The sequence below is a fragment of the Nerophis lumbriciformis genome, linkage group LG06 (assembly GCF_033978685.3).
Source record: "Nerophis lumbriciformis linkage group LG06, RoL_Nlum_v2.1, whole genome shotgun sequence".
In the NCBI taxonomy this organism is placed as follows: domain Eukaryota; kingdom Metazoa; phylum Chordata; class Actinopteri; order Syngnathiformes; family Syngnathidae; genus Nerophis; species Nerophis lumbriciformis.
Genome location: NC_084553.2, coordinates 40,826,031 through 40,847,341, shown reverse-complemented (window position 1 = coordinate 40,847,341; position 21,311 = coordinate 40,826,031). Strand labels below are relative to the sequence as shown.

Genomic DNA, 21,311 nt, shown 5'->3' with positions numbered 1-21,311 from the left:
CCTGCAAATCTATTCAGCTTTGCATTTGCTTGCCCATCCATAGTAGGTGCAATGTCCTAAAACAATTCTTATATCAAAGTGAATCCAAGTGCTTTCTTTTCTCTTTGAGTAGACAGCTCATGTTGTCTTCTCGGTCTCATCCACTGGGGATGAGTTCAAGAACAAGATGTACGGTAGTCAGTTTTGCAGTTGCTCTTATCATGCCTCTTTCGTCTCCTCAACCTTAATAGTACCTCCAACTTCACACCCTTCTTCTTGCGAGTCTATGTCTTCTCTCATTTTCCCACCTCCCTCTTTCTGCACCGACTTCTCCCTTGTCTCTCTAGCGTCCCCTAACAACTTGTTCTCATAGCCACACGGAGTATGTGAGCAGGAAATATTACCATAGCAAATGAAAAGGGGGAGGATTTATTTCCCCTTTCTTTTCTTTGTATCCAATGTTGCATTATGCTACCTCTCTCCCAGCCTGCTAATTAGTCGAGGGATTGGTGTTTGGGAGTTAAAAGTGCACATATTCATTCTCTTCTTCATAAAAAAGGTTTTGATGAAGCTCCATTTTCTGCAAACAGTATAGCCGGCAAATAACAATATGCTTTTCAACCCTACCGCTGAGCCTGAGGCATCAATTTAAATAACATTCAGATTCTCAGCATTTTTTGTTCTCTAATGTATCTATGATATTGATAATCTTAATAAACGTAACCTTTCAATCCAGTTGTTGAAACTTTGCTGGCATTGAAGAGGCATATAGTTTGTCCTTAGTGCCACCATGAAAGCACACTATTGCCTGTTGCAGTTCTAATGGGCTCAAATGACAATACAATTTAAGAGAATATACATCATAACTTGTATGTTCGTCCTTCGTTTTTGAAGATGACCAGGTGACTTCACGTTGACTTGTGTGTGCGAAGATGGCTTATAAGGCCAATCCTTGCGCGGAATGACCGGCTGCAGTGAGGGTAGGTTATCGCTGGGGGGTCTCTGGTCTTGCGGAGCTGTCGCTTCTGTACAGCTTCATGGATACGTTTTTCCTCGAAGTCTGCTACACCATGCCAGACTGCAGAGCGCCAGTTGGAACGATGTTGGGCATTGGCTTCCCGGGTCTCTGGGTTCAGACCACAGCCCTTGAGACTGGCCTTTAGGGTGTCCTTAAAGCGTTTCCACTGTCCGCCGCATGAGCGCTTTTCATGGTGCAGTTCACCATACAGGAGCCTTTTTGGTAGGCGTTTGTCTGACATGCGGCAGACATGGCCAGTCCATCTCAGCTGGGAGCGCTTGAGGATGGCATAAATGCTCTCCATCTCAGCCCTGTGGAGGACCTCAGTGTCTGGGATCTTGTCCTGCCACCTGATGTTGAGCAGCCTCCTGAGGGATCTCGTGTAGAAGGCGTTAAGCTGTTAAGCATGCCGGCTGTATACAGTCCAACTCTAACAGGCATACAGCAGGGCGGGTAGGACAACAGCCCGGTAGACCTTAAGTTTGGTCCGTAGGCTAAGCCCTATGCACTCCCAGACAGAACTGCGGAGTCGGCTGGATGCAGCACTTCCATGCACTATCCTATGCATGACCTCCTCGTCGATGTTGCCCACGCGTGACAAGGTGCTACCCAGGTAGACAAACTTTTCAGCAGCTTTGAGGTCTTCACCATTTACGCTGACGAGGGGCTCAGTGTACGTGGCTCCAGGAGCAGGTTGATGCATCAGCTCTGTTTTCTTTGTACTGATGGTGAGTCCAAAGTCTGAGCATGCTGTGGCGAAGTTGTTCATGCTCAGTTGCATTTCCAGCTCGTTGGAAGCATTAAGGGCACAGTCGTCCGCAAAGAGGAAGTCGCGAACCTTGGTGGTCTGTACATTCATCTTTGCCTGGAGTCTTCGCAGATTGAACAGCTTGCCATCAGTGCGGTAGCGCAGGTCTATCCCTATGTCCCAGGACCGGAAAGCATCTGTCAGCATGGCTGAGAACATCATGCTGAACAGAGTGGGTGCCAGAACACAGCCTTGTTTGACTCCATTTTCCATTTTTTCCAGTATAGCTCGGTTGGTAGAGCGGCCGTGCCAGCAACTTGAGGGTTGCAGGTTCGATCCCCGCTTCCGCCATCCTAGTCACTGCTGTTGTGTCCTTGGGTAAGACACTTTACCCACCTGCTCCCAGTGCCACCCACACTGGTTTAAATGTAACTTAGATATTGGGTTTCACTATGTAAAGCGCTTTGAGTCACTAGAGAAAAGCGCTATATAAATATAATTCACTTCACTTCACATGGAAAGGCTCAGATGATGCACCGTTGTCCTGGACTCGTGCCTGCATTCCATCATGGAATTCACGAACCATGTTGATAAAGATGTTAGAGCAGCCAAACTTGGCCATGATCTTCCTGTAGCCTGCGGGCTGTAGGTCCTACTGTATTGAGAGCAGCAGTGTGGACGGTGTCTCTGAACACAGTCCAGTCCTCCTTGACGTTCCCAGAGGGATTTAGGTCCTGCAGTTTGCTGGTGAGCTCTTCAGTCAGGGATTGCTTGGCAGAGGCATTGGTGAGCCTGGAAACGTTCAAGCGCTCCGGAGGTTTGGAACCTTGAGGCCTTCTGGTAGGATGGATCTTGATGTTCAGCTTAGACAGAAGGAGTCTTTGGTCAGTCCAGCACTCTACACCGCACACCGCCTTTGTATGCATCCATGAGGTCTTGTTGCGCTTTGGGAGGCTGAAAACTGAGTTGGTGATCAAGAGCTCATGTAAGGGTGCCATTGCTGTTACAGCTGCCCATGCCATTTTTGCAGAGGACTCCTTCCCATGATTTGTGATCACTGGCATTGAAGTCACAGAGGATGATGAGCTTGTCTGCCCTGGGCACTGCCGCGATGGTAGCGTTCATGTCTTCATAGAACTTTCCTTCACATTGTTTAAGTTTGTCATCGTGGGGGCATAGGCACTGGTGAACAAGGGGATGGGTCAAATGCAGAGGACAAATTTCACCACACCTTAGTGTTTGTGTGACAATCATTGGTACTTTAATCTTTAAAATCTTAATGAGAGTGGCAGAGTGTTTTCCTGGAAGAGGCGGGCGCGGCGTCATCAGGCGGTCATTGACGCCTTTGGGAAGTGCAGCCAGCTTACTGACCAAGTTGGATTTAATGGCAAAGCCAACTCCTGCCTCACGCCGCTCTGCTTCAGTGTGGCCTATACAGAAGAATGTATAGCCAGCACCAGTCTCTGTCAACTGTCCCTCTCCAGCGAGACGTGTTTATTGTTTTATTTTTAATATTAATATTATAATATTTTCATGTTGAAAAACAACAGCAAACATAGCAGGTGAACATACTGTTAACATGTTGGTTTCTATATTTTTATTAAACATTTCTTGAATGTTGAAAATGACAGCAGAAAAGGTTTCCTCTTGTTAATTCAACCTAAAAGTGTTGGTGGCACTTTATTTTAATAAGATGTGAATGCATTGGCCAATAAGTATTGTTTGCTTGTTTGTATCCATAATTAATTTATACCTAATTCCCTTACAAAAAATAACAGGGGTATAAGAAACTTCACCTGCAGTGTCCAGAAACCACTATTTATTTCACAGTCACAATGGTTGAATTTTTTTTAACTAAAAACTTACTGCATCTACACCTCAAATAACTTCATCAAAACATATAATGTTTTTGGCCATTGAAATCTCAATACACCACAATTGACCATGAGCCAAAGAAAAGTGGTCTGTGTTCCTCTTACAAAAACTTCTGCAGACGTGACAGAGGGTTGACAGTATATCTTTAGTATTTCCCCGGGTGGGATATAATAATTAATAACAATACACCAAGAGCAATCCAGTTTTATACATATTTGAAAAGATGGTCTATAGTGCACATAAAAAGAGGACGATAGGCAGGCAAAAATGTTGAGTAAACGATAACATCTTGCTTTGCAAAAGGATAAAACCTGCTGAGTGAGGAGGCTGCTCTAATGGACGTGTGGACATTCAGATGGCCTGTCACAAGCATCTTCTACTGTGTGTGTGTGTGTGTGTGTGTGTGTGTGTGTGTGTGTGTGTGTGTGTGTGTGTGTGTGTGTGTGGCATTGGTGAGTGCGATAATCTGCTGGAGCAACTCATCTTATCCTAAAAGCCATGACCAATTTCACGCTCTCACTGGAAAGGTCGTGCCCCCAGTGTGTGTGTGGTGTGTGTGCGCATGTGTATGTGCTTGTGTGTATCTAAAGTTAACCCAGTTAACCCCTGCCTAGGTGCAAATCTGCTACTGAGGCAGATGTTTGCAACAGAGACCCTGAGCAGGCCTTCTTAACTTCGCCACCGAGCAATATCCATCAACAACAGATGCATACAGAAAAATAATAAAACTAAAGTCAGATATAAAGTCACTGTACAGCTCTATCATTGTGTGAATGATTTATTTTGAATGTAAAAAAATGTATATGTTTTTTTGTTATTTTAAAAATATATTAATTTCAAATAAGGTGGAAAAACGCCATGTCTCATTGTTATGAACTCCAATTTCTAAGCTAGTGTTGCAAGTAGAATAATGTCACCCAGAGGAATTGTGCCAAAGTAAAGGTCCGTATGGGTGTAAGCCTTAACTGACGTCATGTTGTTTTTAGACTGAAAAATACTTGAGGTTGAATCGGCAACGCCTCTACTGGTCGCATTTTGTCTCAATTGCTTCAAAACACAAAAAATCAATACCGTACAATTGACAGAATTCTTAACAATCAATTATTAAATCATTCTGCCCCTAAAGGATACATTATACAGCAGGTATAAGTAGCTTGTGAAGCCGTGAGATACCAGTAGCTTTACATCGGATTTTGAGTAGCTTACTTAAGGCTCAAATAAGAGTTGCCTAAACTCTTAGTGCCTGATCTACAAAGATCCAAATACCGCGCGCCAAACAGCGCATGCAAACTATAGAAATGTGTGTACTATTAGTGGGCGTGCTGCCTGTGATCTACCAAGACTGCATGTACAATTGAAATAGGAAAGTGGTGCAGCTTGCCCTATTTAAATTAGGTTTTTGCGTGTACTATGAGGCTTTCACCATAGAGACATTAATTTACTGCACATTCATGTTTACATGCTTCTACCCGTGGCATTTTGTTATGTTTTGAAGCATGCAACAGACATGTACCACTTTTTTGGGGCATTTTAGAGGAAGTCCTGTAGTGAAAACCTACTTTCTTAGTGCGCTGAAGGTGCGCCCTGGGAGATGTTTGCAATAACTTGTGTGCTGGAAGTAAGTAAAAAATGCCAGCAAACACCAAAACGCATCAATTGGTTTTATTTAACTCCTTAGGTCATTCAGCAGCTATAAAATCTAAAATAATATTGCTAACATTTTTACTTTTGACAGTCCATAGATGTTGACACACACACGCAGGACGGAGCAGCAGCGCAATTGCCTCCTTTGTCATAGGCATTTCTGAGCAACTGATAGTTTACACTACGTTTTTAAACGTACTAAAACACGCAAAACAGCAGCCGCAGAACAGTTTTAGTCTCGATAAATCACAGTGTGTGTGATAAAATTACATTTGCATTTTTACTCCCAGCATTGTTGGCATTCTAATTATCAGAATATAATCTGCATATTCATGAAGACAGACACTTAATAGATTGCGCTCCTTATTTTGCTTATTTAAGAGAGGCTTTAGACCAGGGATGTCATTGTGGTTTGTGAAGCCCTTCTAGGCATCTGTGATTAAGGGCTATATAAATAAACTTGGATTGATTTGATTGATTAAACGGACGCAATCCTCTGCGCACAAGCTTAGTAGATCAGCTTTGCGTGCGCTATCAAGTTTGCACATGTTTTAATGCACGAAAAACTTTAGTAGAGCAGGCCTTAAGTGTTTTAGAACTGTCAAATTCAGACATTATGCCTCTATGGCAAAATACCACAAAATAGTACAATTTAAATAAGAGAAAGAGCTCATCTCGCCTTTCTTTTTTCGTTTAGTTTTAAAGAGAGCCAATTATGCAAAACCAACTTTTCTTACCTATTGTTACCTGTTTTTGTGTATTTGGGATCTGCATAAATCCCGAATATTTTAAACCGACCGATGGAGGCGTGACAGAGATATTTATAATCACCATAAATGGTAGAGATATACCCGAAGAGATTTGCTGGAGTCCACCATTGTTATTGAATGACTTATTAACCTTGTAGTCAATAAGTTCCTTCTTTTTCGTCTATCATCCTGTGTAGCGCAGAATGGCTCGTACATGCAAATGCATCCTCCGCTGTTGCCATTTCTGTATTGTATAGTTCTACATTATACAGGTAAAAGCCAGTAAATTAGAATATTTTGAAACCATCACCCAACCATGCAAATTTTGCATTTCCTTTGGAAATCGAGGTCCCAGAGTCTGGAGGAAGACAGGAGAGGCACAGGATCCACGTTGCCTGAAGTCTAGTGTAAAGTTTCCACCATCAGTGATGGTTTGGGGTGCCATGTCATCTGCCGGTGTCGGTCCACTCTGTTTCCTGAGATCCAGGGTCAACGCAGCCGTCTACCAGCAAGTTTTAGAGCACTTCATGCTTCCTGCTGCTGACCTGCTCTATGGAGATGGAGATTTCAAGTTCCAACAGGACTTGGCGCCTGCACACAGCGCAAAATCTACCCGTGCCTGGTTTACGGACCATGGTATTTCTGTTCTAAATTGGCCCGCCAACTCCCCTGACCTTAGCCCCATAGAAAATCTGTGGGGTATTGTGAAAAAGAAGATGCAGAATGCCAGACCCAAAAACGCAGAAGAGTTGAAGGCCACTATCAGAGCAACCTGGGCTCTCATAACACCTGAGCAGTGCCAGAAACTCATCGACTCCATGCCACGCCGCATTAACGCAGTAATTGAGGCAAAAGGAGCTCCAACCAAGTATTGAGTATTGTACATGCTCATATTTTTCATTTTCATACTTTTCAGTTGGCCAACATTTCTAAAAATCCCTTTTTTGTATTAGCCTTAAGTAATATTCTAATTTTGTGACACACGGAATTTTGGATTTTCATTTGTTGCCACTTCAAATCATCAAAATTAAATGAAATAAACATTTGAATGCATCAGTCTGTGTGCAATGAATAAATATAATGTACAAGTTACACCTTTTGAATGCAATTACTGAAATAAATCAAGTTTTTCAAAATATTCTAATTTACTGGCTTTTACCTGTATCTGTCAGAAGACTCCATATGGAAATGCTAAAAACTACAACATGACTAATGGGGAGAAGTCGCAGTTGAAGTGGAGGCACATAAATAAGACCGCCCACAAAAAAGCGCATCCTGAAGAGACAAGCCAATCTATGCAAAATTTTTACCAAAAAAAACAAACATCATTACGTGTTATGTAGACCACAACAAAGTGTTTTAAATGTAGAAAAATAATCATATATGACTACTTTAACAGTGGTGAAAGTTGAAGACACCTGTTATAGAGTACTGTATAATATAGTATAGTGCATGCTGTGATGTGAAACAATATATGATATAGTTTTCAGACACGGCTGAATCATTAGCTACAGAGGGACAGAGTGACAGAGTGAGAGATCAAGTGTGACACAGAGTGCACATAAGAAAGCATCAAAAGACAGAGTGAGAAGGGTGTGTGTGTGTGTGTGTGTGTGTGTGTGCACGGGTTATAAGTGTGTATCTTTCCAGGCCCCCGTTGATCATCTTGACACATGTCTGAGCATTTCTGTCACTTTAATGTCACTGTGGAAATTCTGCAGATTAGTACAACATCCGTCATGGTGCGCCGGCGATTCAAGTCAAAAGAACACATGCAATATTAAACGCTAATATTCCCCACAGCCTTTTATTACTGGAGGTAGAAGAAAGGTCTTGAATATTCACTGTGAGGAATGACGGGTAGGGGCTTTGGGAGAAACATGCACACGCGCACACGTATACACACAAACACATAGACCCCTGTGCATGTACCAATGTCTTTCACAAAAAACCTCCTGTGACAAAGTAGTTACATATAACACACATACTAATCAAGTCTGTTAGGTGGAAAAAACAGATCCAGTGAGCTAAAAATAAATTAAAAAAAATAATTGAAAAATATCAGCCGGGGTTGATTAGGACTTTTTTTTTTTTTTTTTAAGTTGAAGAGATTTTAACATTTTTAATATGCTTTGGAAGGCATTTCCTACCTTAAACATCTGTAAAAATGCAAGAAAACTTACCTATGGTTTCTACCTTTTAGATTCTATAAACTGAAACCCACACCTTTTTTCATGACTGTACCACAACACAGTTCATTGTTTTTGCTGAGAAAATATCTTCACCATATAAATATTAGCCATTCAAAGAATGTACGACAGCATTCATAGTTTATTTGTCCATTGTTTTTGTTGAGAGAATATCTTCACCATATCAGTACAAGCCATTCCAAAATGTACAACATCTGTAGTTTATTTCAACAGTTCAATGTTTTCACTTAACTTCAATACTATAAGGCATTTCATGAACACATGAGATATGATGGCTATATTTGATGACTAATATTGTAATTTTAAAAACTCAAATCTTTAATTGATCTGGATGTAAGATTGCATTCATGGTATATTCTGCAAGTTTTCTTGTTTGTTCAATTATAACATGAAGCTTTATATTACATGTAATCCTAATAAATTAGTGATTATATTTAATAGAGCTTTTTAGGCAACTTTGGCCATGTAGCACTAGATCTAGTACAAGTTAAAGGGTTTAGTGAATCATGATTAAAAGCATGAAACATGTCAACAGCAATATATTCATGAAACAGGACGTGTTACAACACTCATGTTTCCACAAGGGTATCTCCTGCTTTTCCCTATTTACTCACTACTTTCATCCTCTTTACCTCCTCGCTAGTAACCTGTACTATAACGCGGTTCAAACTCAACATTTTTTGAATCATACAAAGCATTCCCTCTTGATTTTTAATCACTTCACATGCAGGCTAGCTTAGCCTGGCTTAGCCTAGCTTTGCTAGCTCCGAGCATATCACTCCGATGCCGGCATAAACGAGAGTATGGCTTCATGTAACAATTGCACACTTCTAGAGGTTGTCTCTGCTAGAGGGACATGTCCACCTGTGAGAAAAGGATAACAAGATGTATTGAGACAGCTTGGACAAACCAGTTAGCACAGGCTGCACTAGGCCCGCTTGCTTCAGATAGGATTGGCTCTAAGCAGCCAGCAAGCCAAGATATGCTGGAAAGCGTAAACAAGTCAGATAGTGGGCCAGGGGTCCCAAAACTTTTTGACTCGGGGACCATATTGGGTTAAAAGAATATGGCCAAATTTTTTTTTACATGAACAGTATATGTATATATATATAGGGTTTCCTGCAGCGTTTTGTTGTTAAGGCGGCCGCCTTAACAACAAAGAGCCACCGCTTAAACTAACGTCTTAACAAGATCTCCAGCCACACGTGCGCATTTAAAAAACTATCTCTGTCCCCAGGCAAACGCATACACTGAGTGTCATACGCATGCCATAATACTGGGGCCGCTGTAGCCTAGGATTTAAGACCATTTTAGCCAATCAGAAACATCCAAAACGTCATTTCCGGAGGCGGCATATAGCAAATATGGCTGGTCACGGCAAGAAAGATTTTATTTTTATTTATTATTTTATATGTGGACTGACAGAGAAGTAGAGCTACTTTTAAGCATCGTTTTGGAGTTTAAAGTTAACAAAACTCAAAGTGCTGACTGGGAAACTTGCCAGTCCAAGTATGGTTACATTCTTACCCTATTTTGGAGCGGTACGGACTTGGAGGGACATCTGAAGAATTTCTTCATCGGAAAGAGGACATCACAAAAACAACTATTGGCACTAAACTGAAAGCGATTCGTGGAAAGTACAGAGTGAAGTGGTTACAGTAGAGTTGTTTTGCTGTACTTCGAACTATGCGAGCATCTGGGGCGGTTCTCCATCAACTACATCCATTCAATTTGGAATAGAAACATCAAATATTGACACAAGCTCTCACAGGAGTTCGGATTCTCCATTCACCATGGAGATGCCAAATGATGTACAAATCCCGTTTCCATATGAGTTTTGAAATTGTGTTAGATGTAAATATAAACGGAATACAATGATTTGCAAATCATTTTCAACCCGTATTCAGTTGAATATGCTACAAAGACAACATATTTGATGTTCAAACTGATAAACTTTTTTTTTTGTTGCAAATAATCATTAACTTTAGAATTTGATGCCAGCAACACGTGACAAAGAAGTTGGTAAAGGTGGCAATAAATACTGATAAAGTTGAGGAATGCTCATCAAACACTTATTTGGAACATCCCACAGGTGAACAGGCTAATTGGGAACAGGTGGGTGCCATGATTGGGTGTAAAAACAGCTTCCCAAAAAATGCTCAGTCTTTCACAAGAAAGGATGGGGCGAGGTACACCCCTTTGTCCACAACTGCGTGAGCAAATAGTCAAACAGTTTAAGAACAATGTTTCTCAAAGTGCAATTGCAAGAAATTTTGGGATTTCAACATCTACGGTCCATAATATCATCAAAAGGTTCAGAGAATCTGGAGAAATCACTCCACGTAAGCGGCATGGCCGGAAACCAACATTAAATGACCGTGACCTCCGATCCCTCAGATGGCACTGTATCAAAAACCGACATCAATCTCTAAAGGATATCACCACATGGGCTCAGGAACACTTCAGAAAACCACTGTCACTAAATACAGTTCGTCGCTACATCTGTAAGTGCAAGTTAAAGCTCTAATATGCAAAGCGAAAGCCATTTATCAACAACATCCAGAAACGCCGCCGGCTTCTCTGGGCCCGAGATCATCTAAGATGGACTCATGCAAAGTGGAAAAGTGTTCTGTGGTCTGACGAGTCCACATTTCAAATTGTTTTTGGAAATATTCGACATCGTGTCATCCAGACCAAAGGAGAAGCGAACCATCCAGACTGTTATCGACGCAAAGTTCAAAAGCCAGCATCTGTGATGGTATGGGGGTGCATTAGTGCCCAAGGTATGGGTAACTTACACATCTGTGAAGGCACCATTAATGCTGAAAGGTACATACAGGTTTTGGAACAACATATGCTGCCATCTAAGCGCCGTCTTTTTCATGGACGCCCCTGCTTATTTCAGCAAGACAATGACAAGCCACATTCAGCACGTGTTACAACAGCGTGGCTTCGTAAAAAAAGAGTGTGAGTACTTTCCTGGCCCGCCTGTGTGGCGCATTATGAAGCGTAAAATACGACAGCGGAGACCCCGGACTGTTGAACAACTGAAGCTCTACATAAAACAAGAATGGGAAAGGATTCCACTTTCAAAGCTTCAACAATTAGTTTCCTCAGTTCCCAATCGTTTATTGAGTGTTGTTAAAAGAAAAGGTGATGTAACACAGTGGTGAACATGCCCTTTCCCAACTACTTTGGCACGTGTTGCAGCCATGAAATTCTAAGTTAATTATTATATACAAAAAAAAAAAGTTTATGAGTTTGAACATCAAATATATTGTCTTTGTAGTGCATTGAATTGAATATGGATTGAAAAAGATTTGCAAATCATTGTATTCCGTTTATATTTACATCTAACACAATTTCCCAACTCATATGGAAACAGGGTTTGTACAAGAGCAGCAAGATTTCAATGGGAGCAATCCACAATCTTCTGTGGTGAAAGAGAGAAGAGCTCTACTTCAGGTATGTGGGTGCTAACTTCATTGCTAGGAAGTAATATTGTTAGAAGGCAGATATGTTGTATATCTGGGGCATCAAAATTTTTTTATATGAACTGCACTGCAATTACAAATGCTCTCAGATGACCACTTTCAACAATGTGGAGTCCAATGTTGCCCATTTGTTTTAATATTATCATTGTTTGACAACAGTGTGACAAAAATACTTGCTTTGGAATCAGAAATCAAGATGGCAAGCATATATTAAAGTTCAGCTGTTTTAGATGTATTTAAATAGGGTTGTATCAAAAATGCTTTGAGTAGTTTCTTGTAATGAATAATATTGAGTTAAGTAAAACTGCAGTTGCATTAATTTGTTTTTTTTTTCTGTCAAAATTAAAATACCTCGAAGTGCTCTATTGACATACCGTATTTTTCGGACTATAAGTCGCTCCGGAGTATAAGTCGCACCGGCCGAAAAAGCATAATAAAGAACGAAAAAAAAAACCATATATAAGTCGCACTGCAGTATAAGTCGCATTTTTTGGGGAAATTTGTTTGATAAAACCCAACACAAAGAATAGACATTTGAAAGGCAATTTAAAATAAATAAAGTCTCCCGGCTGACCTGGGAACGCCTCGGGGTCCCACAGGAAGAGCTGGACGAAGTGGCTGGGGAGAGGGAAGTCTGGGCTTCCCTGCTTAGGCTGCTGCCCCCGCGACCCGACCTCGGATAAGCGAAAGAAGATGGATGGATGGATGGATAGTGAACAACAGGCTGAATAAGTGTACGTTATATCAGTGGTCCCCAACCTTTTGTAGCTGCGGACCGGTCAACGCTTGAAAATTTGTCCCATGGACCAAGGGGGGGGATTGGTAATTTTTACATTTTTTTGTTGTTGTCATAAAGAAATACAATCATTTATATATTGTGTTTTTTATGTTGATTTAATAAAAAAAAATATATATAAAAAACATGTATTTTTTATTTTTTTATTTCTTGTGCGGCCCGGTACCAATCGGTCCACGGACCGGTACCGGGCCGCGGCCCGGTGGTTGGGGACCACTGCGTTATATGACGCATGAATAACCAACTGAGAACGTGCCTAGTATGTTAACGTGACATATTATGGTAAGAGTCATTCAAATAACTATAACATATAGAACATGCTATACGTTTACAAAACAATCTGTCACTCCTAATCGCTAAATCCGATGAAATCTTATACGTCTAGTCTCTTATGTGAATGAGCTAAATAATATTATTTGATATTTTACGGTAATGTGTTAATAATTTCACACATAAGTCGCTCCTGAGTATAAGCCGCATCCCCGGCCAAACTATGAAAAAAACTGCGACTTATAGTCCGAAAAATACGGTACATTGTTTCCCAACGTTGTTGAGGGCCATTAGACATGTTGTAAATAACATGTCACTATTTTACCTGTGCAAAAGTGGGTTTATCCCAAATAATGTATTAATGATTATTGAATGTAATTTTGTAAAAATCCTTATAAAAAAGATTTTTTTTTTCCATCCATCCATCCATCTTCTTCCGCTTATCCGAGGTCGGGTCGTGGGGGCAGCAGCCTAAGCAGGGAGCCCAGACTTTCCTCTCCCCAGCCACTTTGTCCAGCTCTTCCCGGGAGATCCCGAGGCGTTCCCAGGCCAGCCGGGAGACATAGTCTTCCCAACGTGTCCTGGGTCTTCCCCGTGGCCTCCTACCAATCGGATGTGCCCTAAACACCTCCCTAGGGAGGCGTTCGGGTGGCATCCTGACCAGATGCCCGAACCACCTCATCTGGCTCCTCTCGATGTGGAGGAGCAGCGGCTTTACTTTGAGCTCAGGAAAGACTGCAACACCTCAGAAGAGGGATTGAATTATTGAACTTTGTAGATCATTTGGAATTTGATTAAAACCACCTTTCATATATCTACACTAGAGTTGTCCCGATACCAATATTGTGGTACCGGTTCCAAAACGTATTTTGATACTTTGATACTTTTTTTAAATAAAGGGAAACACAAAAAATGCCATTATTGGCTTTATTTTAACAAAAAAATCTTACAGTACATTAAAAATAAGTTTCTTATTGTAATCAAATAACAATTTTAGCCTTAAGTAAAATAGTTAACATACGAGACAACTTGTCTTTTAGTATTAAGTAAGCAAACAAAGGCTCCTAATTTGGCTGCTGAGGTATGTAGTAAAAATATTGCTTCATTTCCCATTCAATTATTTTGTCAAACTTGAGGGACAAGCGGTAGAAAATGGATTAACAATCTACTAGTTCATTTACTGTTAATATCGTGTTATTTGTTTTAACATGTTCCACCTACACTTCTGTTAAAATGTAATAAACACTTATTCTTCTGTAGTTTGGATGCTTTACATTAGTTTTGGATGATACCACAAATGTGGGTATTGATCTGATTCCAAGTCGTTACAAGGTCATACAATGGTCATATTTAAAGGCTTCACGTGTCCAGGTAAGTTTTTCCAGAGTTTATAAACATAACATTAATTTTAAAAAAAGGAAAAAAGATTTTGTGACAATAAAAAACATTGATGTAATCATAGTAGTATCGACTAGATACGCTCTTGTACTTGGTATCATTACAGTGGATGTCAGGTGTAGATCCACCCATCGTATTTGTTTACCTTGAGGAGAGCCAGCTTGTTGTTAGCAGTGAGCTATTGCATCCTCCTACGGTGTGTAGTGAAGCGTGTTTAGCTATTCCTCGTCCTGCAGAGATGATACTTGTAAGAAACTTACTTTTATTGTCACTATGGAGACGAGGATTAGTGATTTAGAAGTAGCTAAAACACTGCCGACTGCGGATGGACGTTAGCCGCTAGCAAGCTAGCCATGTTTTAAAGCACCTCTTCCTGAGGGCATTTCAGTGTTATAGCTTCACCTTTATCTTTAGTTTTTAAGCCAAAATGCTTCCATTCTCTCTTTGTGTCTACACACCATGTCTGATTGTAAGTACTCCGTGCATGTGCACCGCTGGACATGCTCCTCTGCTCATAAAACCATCAATTTCACGACGTGACGACAGCGCGCCGTCGTGCCCGTAAAAAAAAAAAGAAAAAAAAAAGAAACAATTTTTTTCAGAAGCAGTATAGTACCGTTTTTGATACATTAGTTGCGGTATACTGAACAACCCTAATATACACAAAAGTTGTGAAGTCACAAACCAACAAAGGGGGCAAAAAACTCTGGCCCAGATACTGTGTTGCCAAAATTAGTGCAATAGAAAAAGTTATAAAAAGTGAACATGAAAAGAGCACAATTTGGTGCAAGACAATTGGCAGCAAAATATTGCAAATATTGCTGCAGTACCTAAAAGGGAACTGCACTTTTTTTTTAAATGTTGCTGATCATTCACAAACAGTATGATTTTTTTTTTTTAGGATTTTAAATATGACAAAAAACGCTTGGAAGATGCGGCTAATGGGGTTCATCCTTGTAGCCTTCAAAGCCCTCTCCAAAACCCTCTATCAACGTTTTACGTGTATATACACGCTGCAAGTCTATATATAAAGTAGTAAAAGACATGTTCATAACAATATGTAATATGTACAATATTTACCGTATCTTGATCATTTGAATCATTGACTAAATTTTTTTTTTAAACCTGAATATCGGGAAGATGAACTACTGCCTCTAGAAGCCAGCACGAAGGAAGGGTGAGATGTTGGAGCAGACGGAAGCCGAGAGAGTGAGATCAGCGTGACTTGAAGCCGCAAAATGTGGAACTTAAAGCCATGCTATTTCTACATAAATTTTGTGCTTACCCATATAAACCGGAAAAAAACATCCCAGGCCAGCTGGACCAAACGCATAACTGTCCATCGAGTGAGTCACACTAATAGCATTCATAATACATGCAGCACATCACCGTACAACTACAGTGCATAAGCTGTCTGGCTAGCTGTGTACAAACAAAACATTAAATGTGGGCTAATACTTTACAGATGCTGTAATATGATTGTTCATGTTTTTCAGTCAGTACAGATTGGCGTCTTATCCCATTGTGTTGTGCATTACAATCTCAAACGCATTTCGTGTTAACACAGTTGCTAGCTTATCTCTTTCCGTAGTGAGCTTTTTTGGCTAATACTGAAGCATGCCAATGTGTTACTACGCTAAAAAAATAGTTCCTCAATATTCGCCCTTACAATAACAGTATGGCTGCAGCTTTGTTATTATACAGGTTACGAAATGAAAAATTAAGTGCTTTAACAATTTTTTTAATGCATTTTTAAAGTGATTTAGAGGTAGAATTGATTGCTCCCATTAGCTGCATTGATAGCCACCAAGAACATGACGATTTTTAAATGTAAGAAAGCGAAAAAAGTGAATTTCCCCTTCAATACTCTTTTAGTACATACTAAAGTTTTTGTAGCTGCATTAGTGACCAAGGTTGTTTGACAATTGTTTGTTTTTTTAAGCAATGCAATTAATTTCAATTGCTAAAACAATTGTGGTGAAAATTTTTTTATTATAATTTAATTCAACAAGTCTTTTATAACCATCAGTAAGGTGAATTTCTTTAAAAAAATAAAAACAGTCATTACTTGAGACAGCAGAATAGTGGATGAAAAGAAAGTTTACACACAAACCAATGAATGGAATACAAAGCCAGGCAGTGAGGAGTGAGGAGGGCTGGCAAAGAAAAGAGTGCAGTGAAATGGAGCAAAAGACAAACAGAGAGAGAGACATCTGATTAGAGATGCATGCTGTGGGAATGTCATTGTTCTAGTCGATTTAAGACATTATTTCAACTGAGACCCAAGAGAGAGAGAGAGCATGAGATGGAGAACAGTCGACAAAAGGAAGAGGATATAGACAAGAAGGGGGAAATGCAGAGTAGCAGAAGTGAGATAACAAGGGTGGAAAAAAGAAACAGAAGCACAGATCTTTCATGCATATTAGCCAGGATGACAAACTGTAATTGACAACGTCCTATTAAGTGTTTGCTTTTACATGACAAATGAAACTTCTGTTCCACAGAGTGGGACTCAAGCAGCAGACTATGCTTGTTGACAGCTGTATGTCTGTATCCATAAAGTCAGGTAGCTAAAATACACAAACACAAGTGTATGAATGATACATAAGGGGTGAATAATTTAGGTTGGCATTGCAAACGTTGACGTGAAGGAAGCAGCCTTAAAGAACTTTTCAACGCTGACCAGCAAGACAATTTATTGGGGATTAGAGGGGACAGTATTAACATGGAACAAATCGAGCGAAGATGTAGCAAAAGAAACATTTAGGGGCCTGATCTAAGATCCAAGTAACACGCGCTAAACATTGAGTGCAAACTACAAAATTGCTGGTACTATTATTGGCCGTGTTGTGTGTGTGATCTTCTAACACTGCGTGTACAACTGATAACAGGTGCAAAAGTGGTGCAGACCACTCTATTTAAATGAGGATTTTGCATGTATTACCAGCATTATGCGCCCACGGAAACAATTACTTCCATCCACATTCATGATTTCATGACCTCCAATTTGTGGGGTTTTGCAATTATGAACAAGCAGCACACATCTATTATCTGTAAACACTATTTCTGCAATATATAGTCGCAATCTAGACAACACAAACCATTTGTAGGACGTGGACCATCACATCAAAGCAGCGTATTCATGCATCTGGTATGATGCAAACGCAAGAAAGAGCAAATTGCAATAAGTTCTTCTTTATAGGAAATATATTATAATAATATATTTCCTAAATTAAAAATGTTTACGCCATGAATAAAAAACGGAAGCAGACACCAACACATATCAATTGAATGTGTGTTTATCAGCCCCTTAAGCCATCCAGCAAATATAAAATAATAAATCAGTATCGCTGAATAGATAAGTCTATTATTTTCTACAGTCCAGATATGTTGACACGTACACGAAGGACAAAAGCTTCTCTGTCCAGTTGTCTAAACAGTGCAATCATCTCCTTTCTCACAGCAATGTGTGTAACTGTGTCAGTTTGCAAGCAGATTCCAGACATGCTAAATTAGGACATAAAATAGTGGCCGCAGAACAGTTTTAGCTGCATGTGCTGGATGATTAAATTAGCATTTTTCCCTCCCTGTATTGTGGGCGTTCTGATGATCAGCATATATTCTTCTTATTCGTGAAGACAGACAAGCTAAATGGATTGCGCTCCTTATTTTGAGACGCAATACTGTGCACACAAGCTTACAGTAGATCAGCTTTACGTGTTCTATCAAGTTTGCACGTGTTTTAGTACACGCAAACCTTCCGTAGACCAGGCACAAAGTGTTTCTATCAATAATTCACCATTAAGGCTGCTAAAGGACAATACAACTTTAAACTCTCAGAACAATGAGTGATTTAGGGGCCAAAATTAACCTTTTGGAGAGCCGATACAAATGTGTCTCTTTTAAAAAACACTTCCTAACATTTGAATGTATCACACAGCACAAAGGGTTTTAGTATACATCTAATACATATTAAATACTAGGTGTTATGTACATCTTCCTGAGAATCAGTAAACTCTGCAGTCGACATTTGTCGTTTGCTTTAATATGGCTATTCCTGAAATTTGTAACTATGGGGAAAAAAGACTACCTGTAGACAGTCATGCTTTAATCATATTGTGTTCGTTTGGGGTAAACTATCCAAACAGATCATTCCAAGAACTAATGAGACAAGTAAACTGATGTTGGTGTTGCACTGCATGTTTTGTAACTTACACTGTTTCCCACGGAGTGGCTTTCAGGCAGACACAGGCAGCGATAGGGAGTGAGGCTGGTGTCACAGTGGTTTGCATGGCCGTGACACTCACACCTGGTGATGTCGCAGAAAGTGGAATAAGTATGAAGGAGATATTCTCCATCTTTGAAAAACATTGATCAACAAAGAAATGATCAGAGTTACACAAGTCTAACAATAAAAAATAATGATTAAAAAAATAATTCAAAGTCTGAGACACTTGGCTTCCCTTGCTCATAAATTGATAGGGCCATTAAGAAGCTGCCATTTAACATTTATAAATGCCATGATGAAAATGATCAGAGCAACATAACATGTAGCAGACAGTCCTCTATCGCTTATATGCACACAAGTCATTTAATTATTCATTCAGACATTCTGATGATTTTCTTTCTTTTATTCTTTCCTTTGTGCATCCCTTCACCTCCTGTCCTCTTTTGTGATATTTCTTCCTGTTCTCTCGTGGCAAGATTAATGAAATCTGATGCTCTGAGGGCTTTTCCCATTCATAATTAACAAGTGTTTTCTCAAAGTTCTTATTGTTTTGATGTAGTCGATTCACTGCCTTGTTGATGTCATTGTGTTTGTTAACAGAATGTATTACACTAACTCATTAAGATTCCAACTAACTTGTACATCTCTCACGAACGCTCTTTGATCACCTTTCACCTGATGTGAATATAAAATGTCCCAACTTCCTCATGTTGCGTTCTGTGGTCACGCAAACTCTAATGAATGTATACAGTTGTGCTCTGTGATACTTGTACACAGGAACAGACAAAGTGAACATTGTCATGCAAGGATAGCTGAAAAAGGGATGACATGCGAGGGAATGTAAAGGTTACATTTTGACAGTACTAAATCTTGCTTGGCTTACTAAAACGTAACACATTCCTGATTAAAACAGCTCTGAGGGAATAGAAGGTGGGTAAAAAGGAATTGCTTCTTGTATAATCCCATAATTACTAGTCATAAAAACTCAGTAATAGAGAAATGTGGTTGAAGTTACTCTGAGAAAAGCTAATAATAAAGTCTGCACTGAGTAGTAGTTTCTAAAATCTATTAGTGAAAATGCTGACAAAGGTATTGGGTTACTGGTTTGAATAAGGATTCTTATTTATTTGATTAATGCACCAAATGTTTTTAACATTTTCATTTAAAAAAAGACACAACTTCAAGACTTAAGCGTGATCATCTTGTGTTTTGAACATTAATGGTCGCACCTGCCACTGATGGTGATTTCTTTGATGGCATAGTGTCTGTGTCGCTGGTCCACCCCGGCTGCTCTGGTGTGGTATTGTCCTTTGATATGTATTCTGACCTGGGTGGCATGTACCATCCTCTGGAGAGCAGGGGTGTTGTAGAAATCATTGTAGCCTGGCCTCAGGTTTGGCTCTGGGTTCAGCAGGTTCACTGAGACGTTACCTCCAGTGTAGGGCACCGTGCTAAAATATAAGCAAACAAAGAAACTGACATAACCATTCTGTGAATAGTAGTTTAATATACAAAACACCATGCCTTAGGAGAACTGCTCATCTGTATTGCTTCGTAAAGTAATGTATTTTTATCTGAACGCAAAATAAATATCCCTGGAGCAGAGCACTACCTCAAGATCAGAAAACACTTGAAACAAACACTGTAGTGAACCCACAGGGCAAAAAGTCTCCTGCAAGATTAAATACATCTTGCTAGATAAGAAACCTAAATCTTCAAATATCAAACAACATCTCTTTCTTATTGATATTAATATCAACTGCCAAAGATTAGAAAGTGTTTTATTTTCTTGCCAGTGTGACGTTCAACTGCTCTCATGCCAAATTATTTGATGCATGCAAGTCTGCCAGGCACAGTTGTGTGTGATATCATCCGTCAGTCAGGCGAAAAATGAGCAATGACTACATAATCTCTGATCTCACACAGGTAGGTAACCCTACCCGGACTAGCTTGTGCCAACACTGGCCTTGATAGCTGCAGCCTTGCCAAAATGTACTCTGTGGTACTGTGTGTCTGTGAATGTGTTAGACAGTGTTCCAAGTTCTGTTCTGTGGTACCAAAGGCGGATCTATCACCAAGAATGAAGTGCAAAGAGGACTGTGGGTGGTACCTTTTGAAATATTGTCAATTAGAAAGCCAGAATAGGGTGTGTTTCTGAATGTTAACTGTGCATTGATGTAGGAGTGTTTTAAAATTTGCAACCTGTCAATTCTGAAAGTAGCACCTGTAGCAACTATTATTTTTGCTAGGTACCTCATTTAAGAGCCTGTGGTAAATGCACATACAGCAGAGCAGATTGTTGAAACAAACTGATGTTGTAAAAACACTGCATATGATACTCATATTTAATAGTCAAAACAAGTGTTGGGTCCGACCTGGGCAGTTGGAGGCAGTTGACTGAGTCAGGTGTTAGCAAAGGCCCGTTGTTCTGCATCTCAAACACACTGCAGGCTTTGGCCAAATACTGCCAGTCCAACCAGTGTTCGTCTCGATAAGTAGTGTTCTGTCGACGTGGGAGTCTTTGCCTTTGGATGAGAAGTGACTCCGGCAAGAGTCCACCAAACTGAATTATGACATAAAACACCTATAAAAAGGGGTAAACAACTATAAGAAGGCTGTTGCTGATAACATACTGTACATAATAGTACAGAGCAATTGGACGTGTGACAAATATATTGCATTTTGGACCATCCTCAACAAATTGATGTCAAAGTTAGGGTCCAGTGATTTATTATATTTTGGATTAAAGGTGTTTTTTTTTTTTTAAGGGGCTGTTTGCAAACTTTACACAGGTGCTTAGAGGGCGCTAACTTTCCAAAATGTAAAGCATTACATCAATCTTCTTTTGGCTTTGATGCCTAATTTATGCCCCATAGCTACTAGTGTTAGCTATTATTGAATG

General features: G+C 39.9%; 1 protein-coding gene across 1 annotated transcript in view; it reads right to left on the bottom strand.

The window, feature by feature from the left end:
- The window catches only part of ush2a (Usher syndrome 2A (autosomal recessive, mild)), a 363,320-nt gene that overhangs the window by 288,034 nt on the left and 53,975 nt on the right, over window positions 1–21,311 (bottom strand). The window contains exons 10-12 of the mRNA XM_061964341.2: window positions 20,785–20,993; window positions 19,639–19,860; window positions 18,397–18,490 (exon numbers count right to left, since the gene is read on the bottom strand). Coding sequence (XP_061820325.2) covers window positions 18,397–18,490; window positions 19,639–19,860; window positions 20,785–20,993 — 525 coding nt within the window. The remainder of the gene's footprint in view (window positions 1–18,396; window positions 18,491–19,638; window positions 19,861–20,784; window positions 20,994–21,311) is intronic.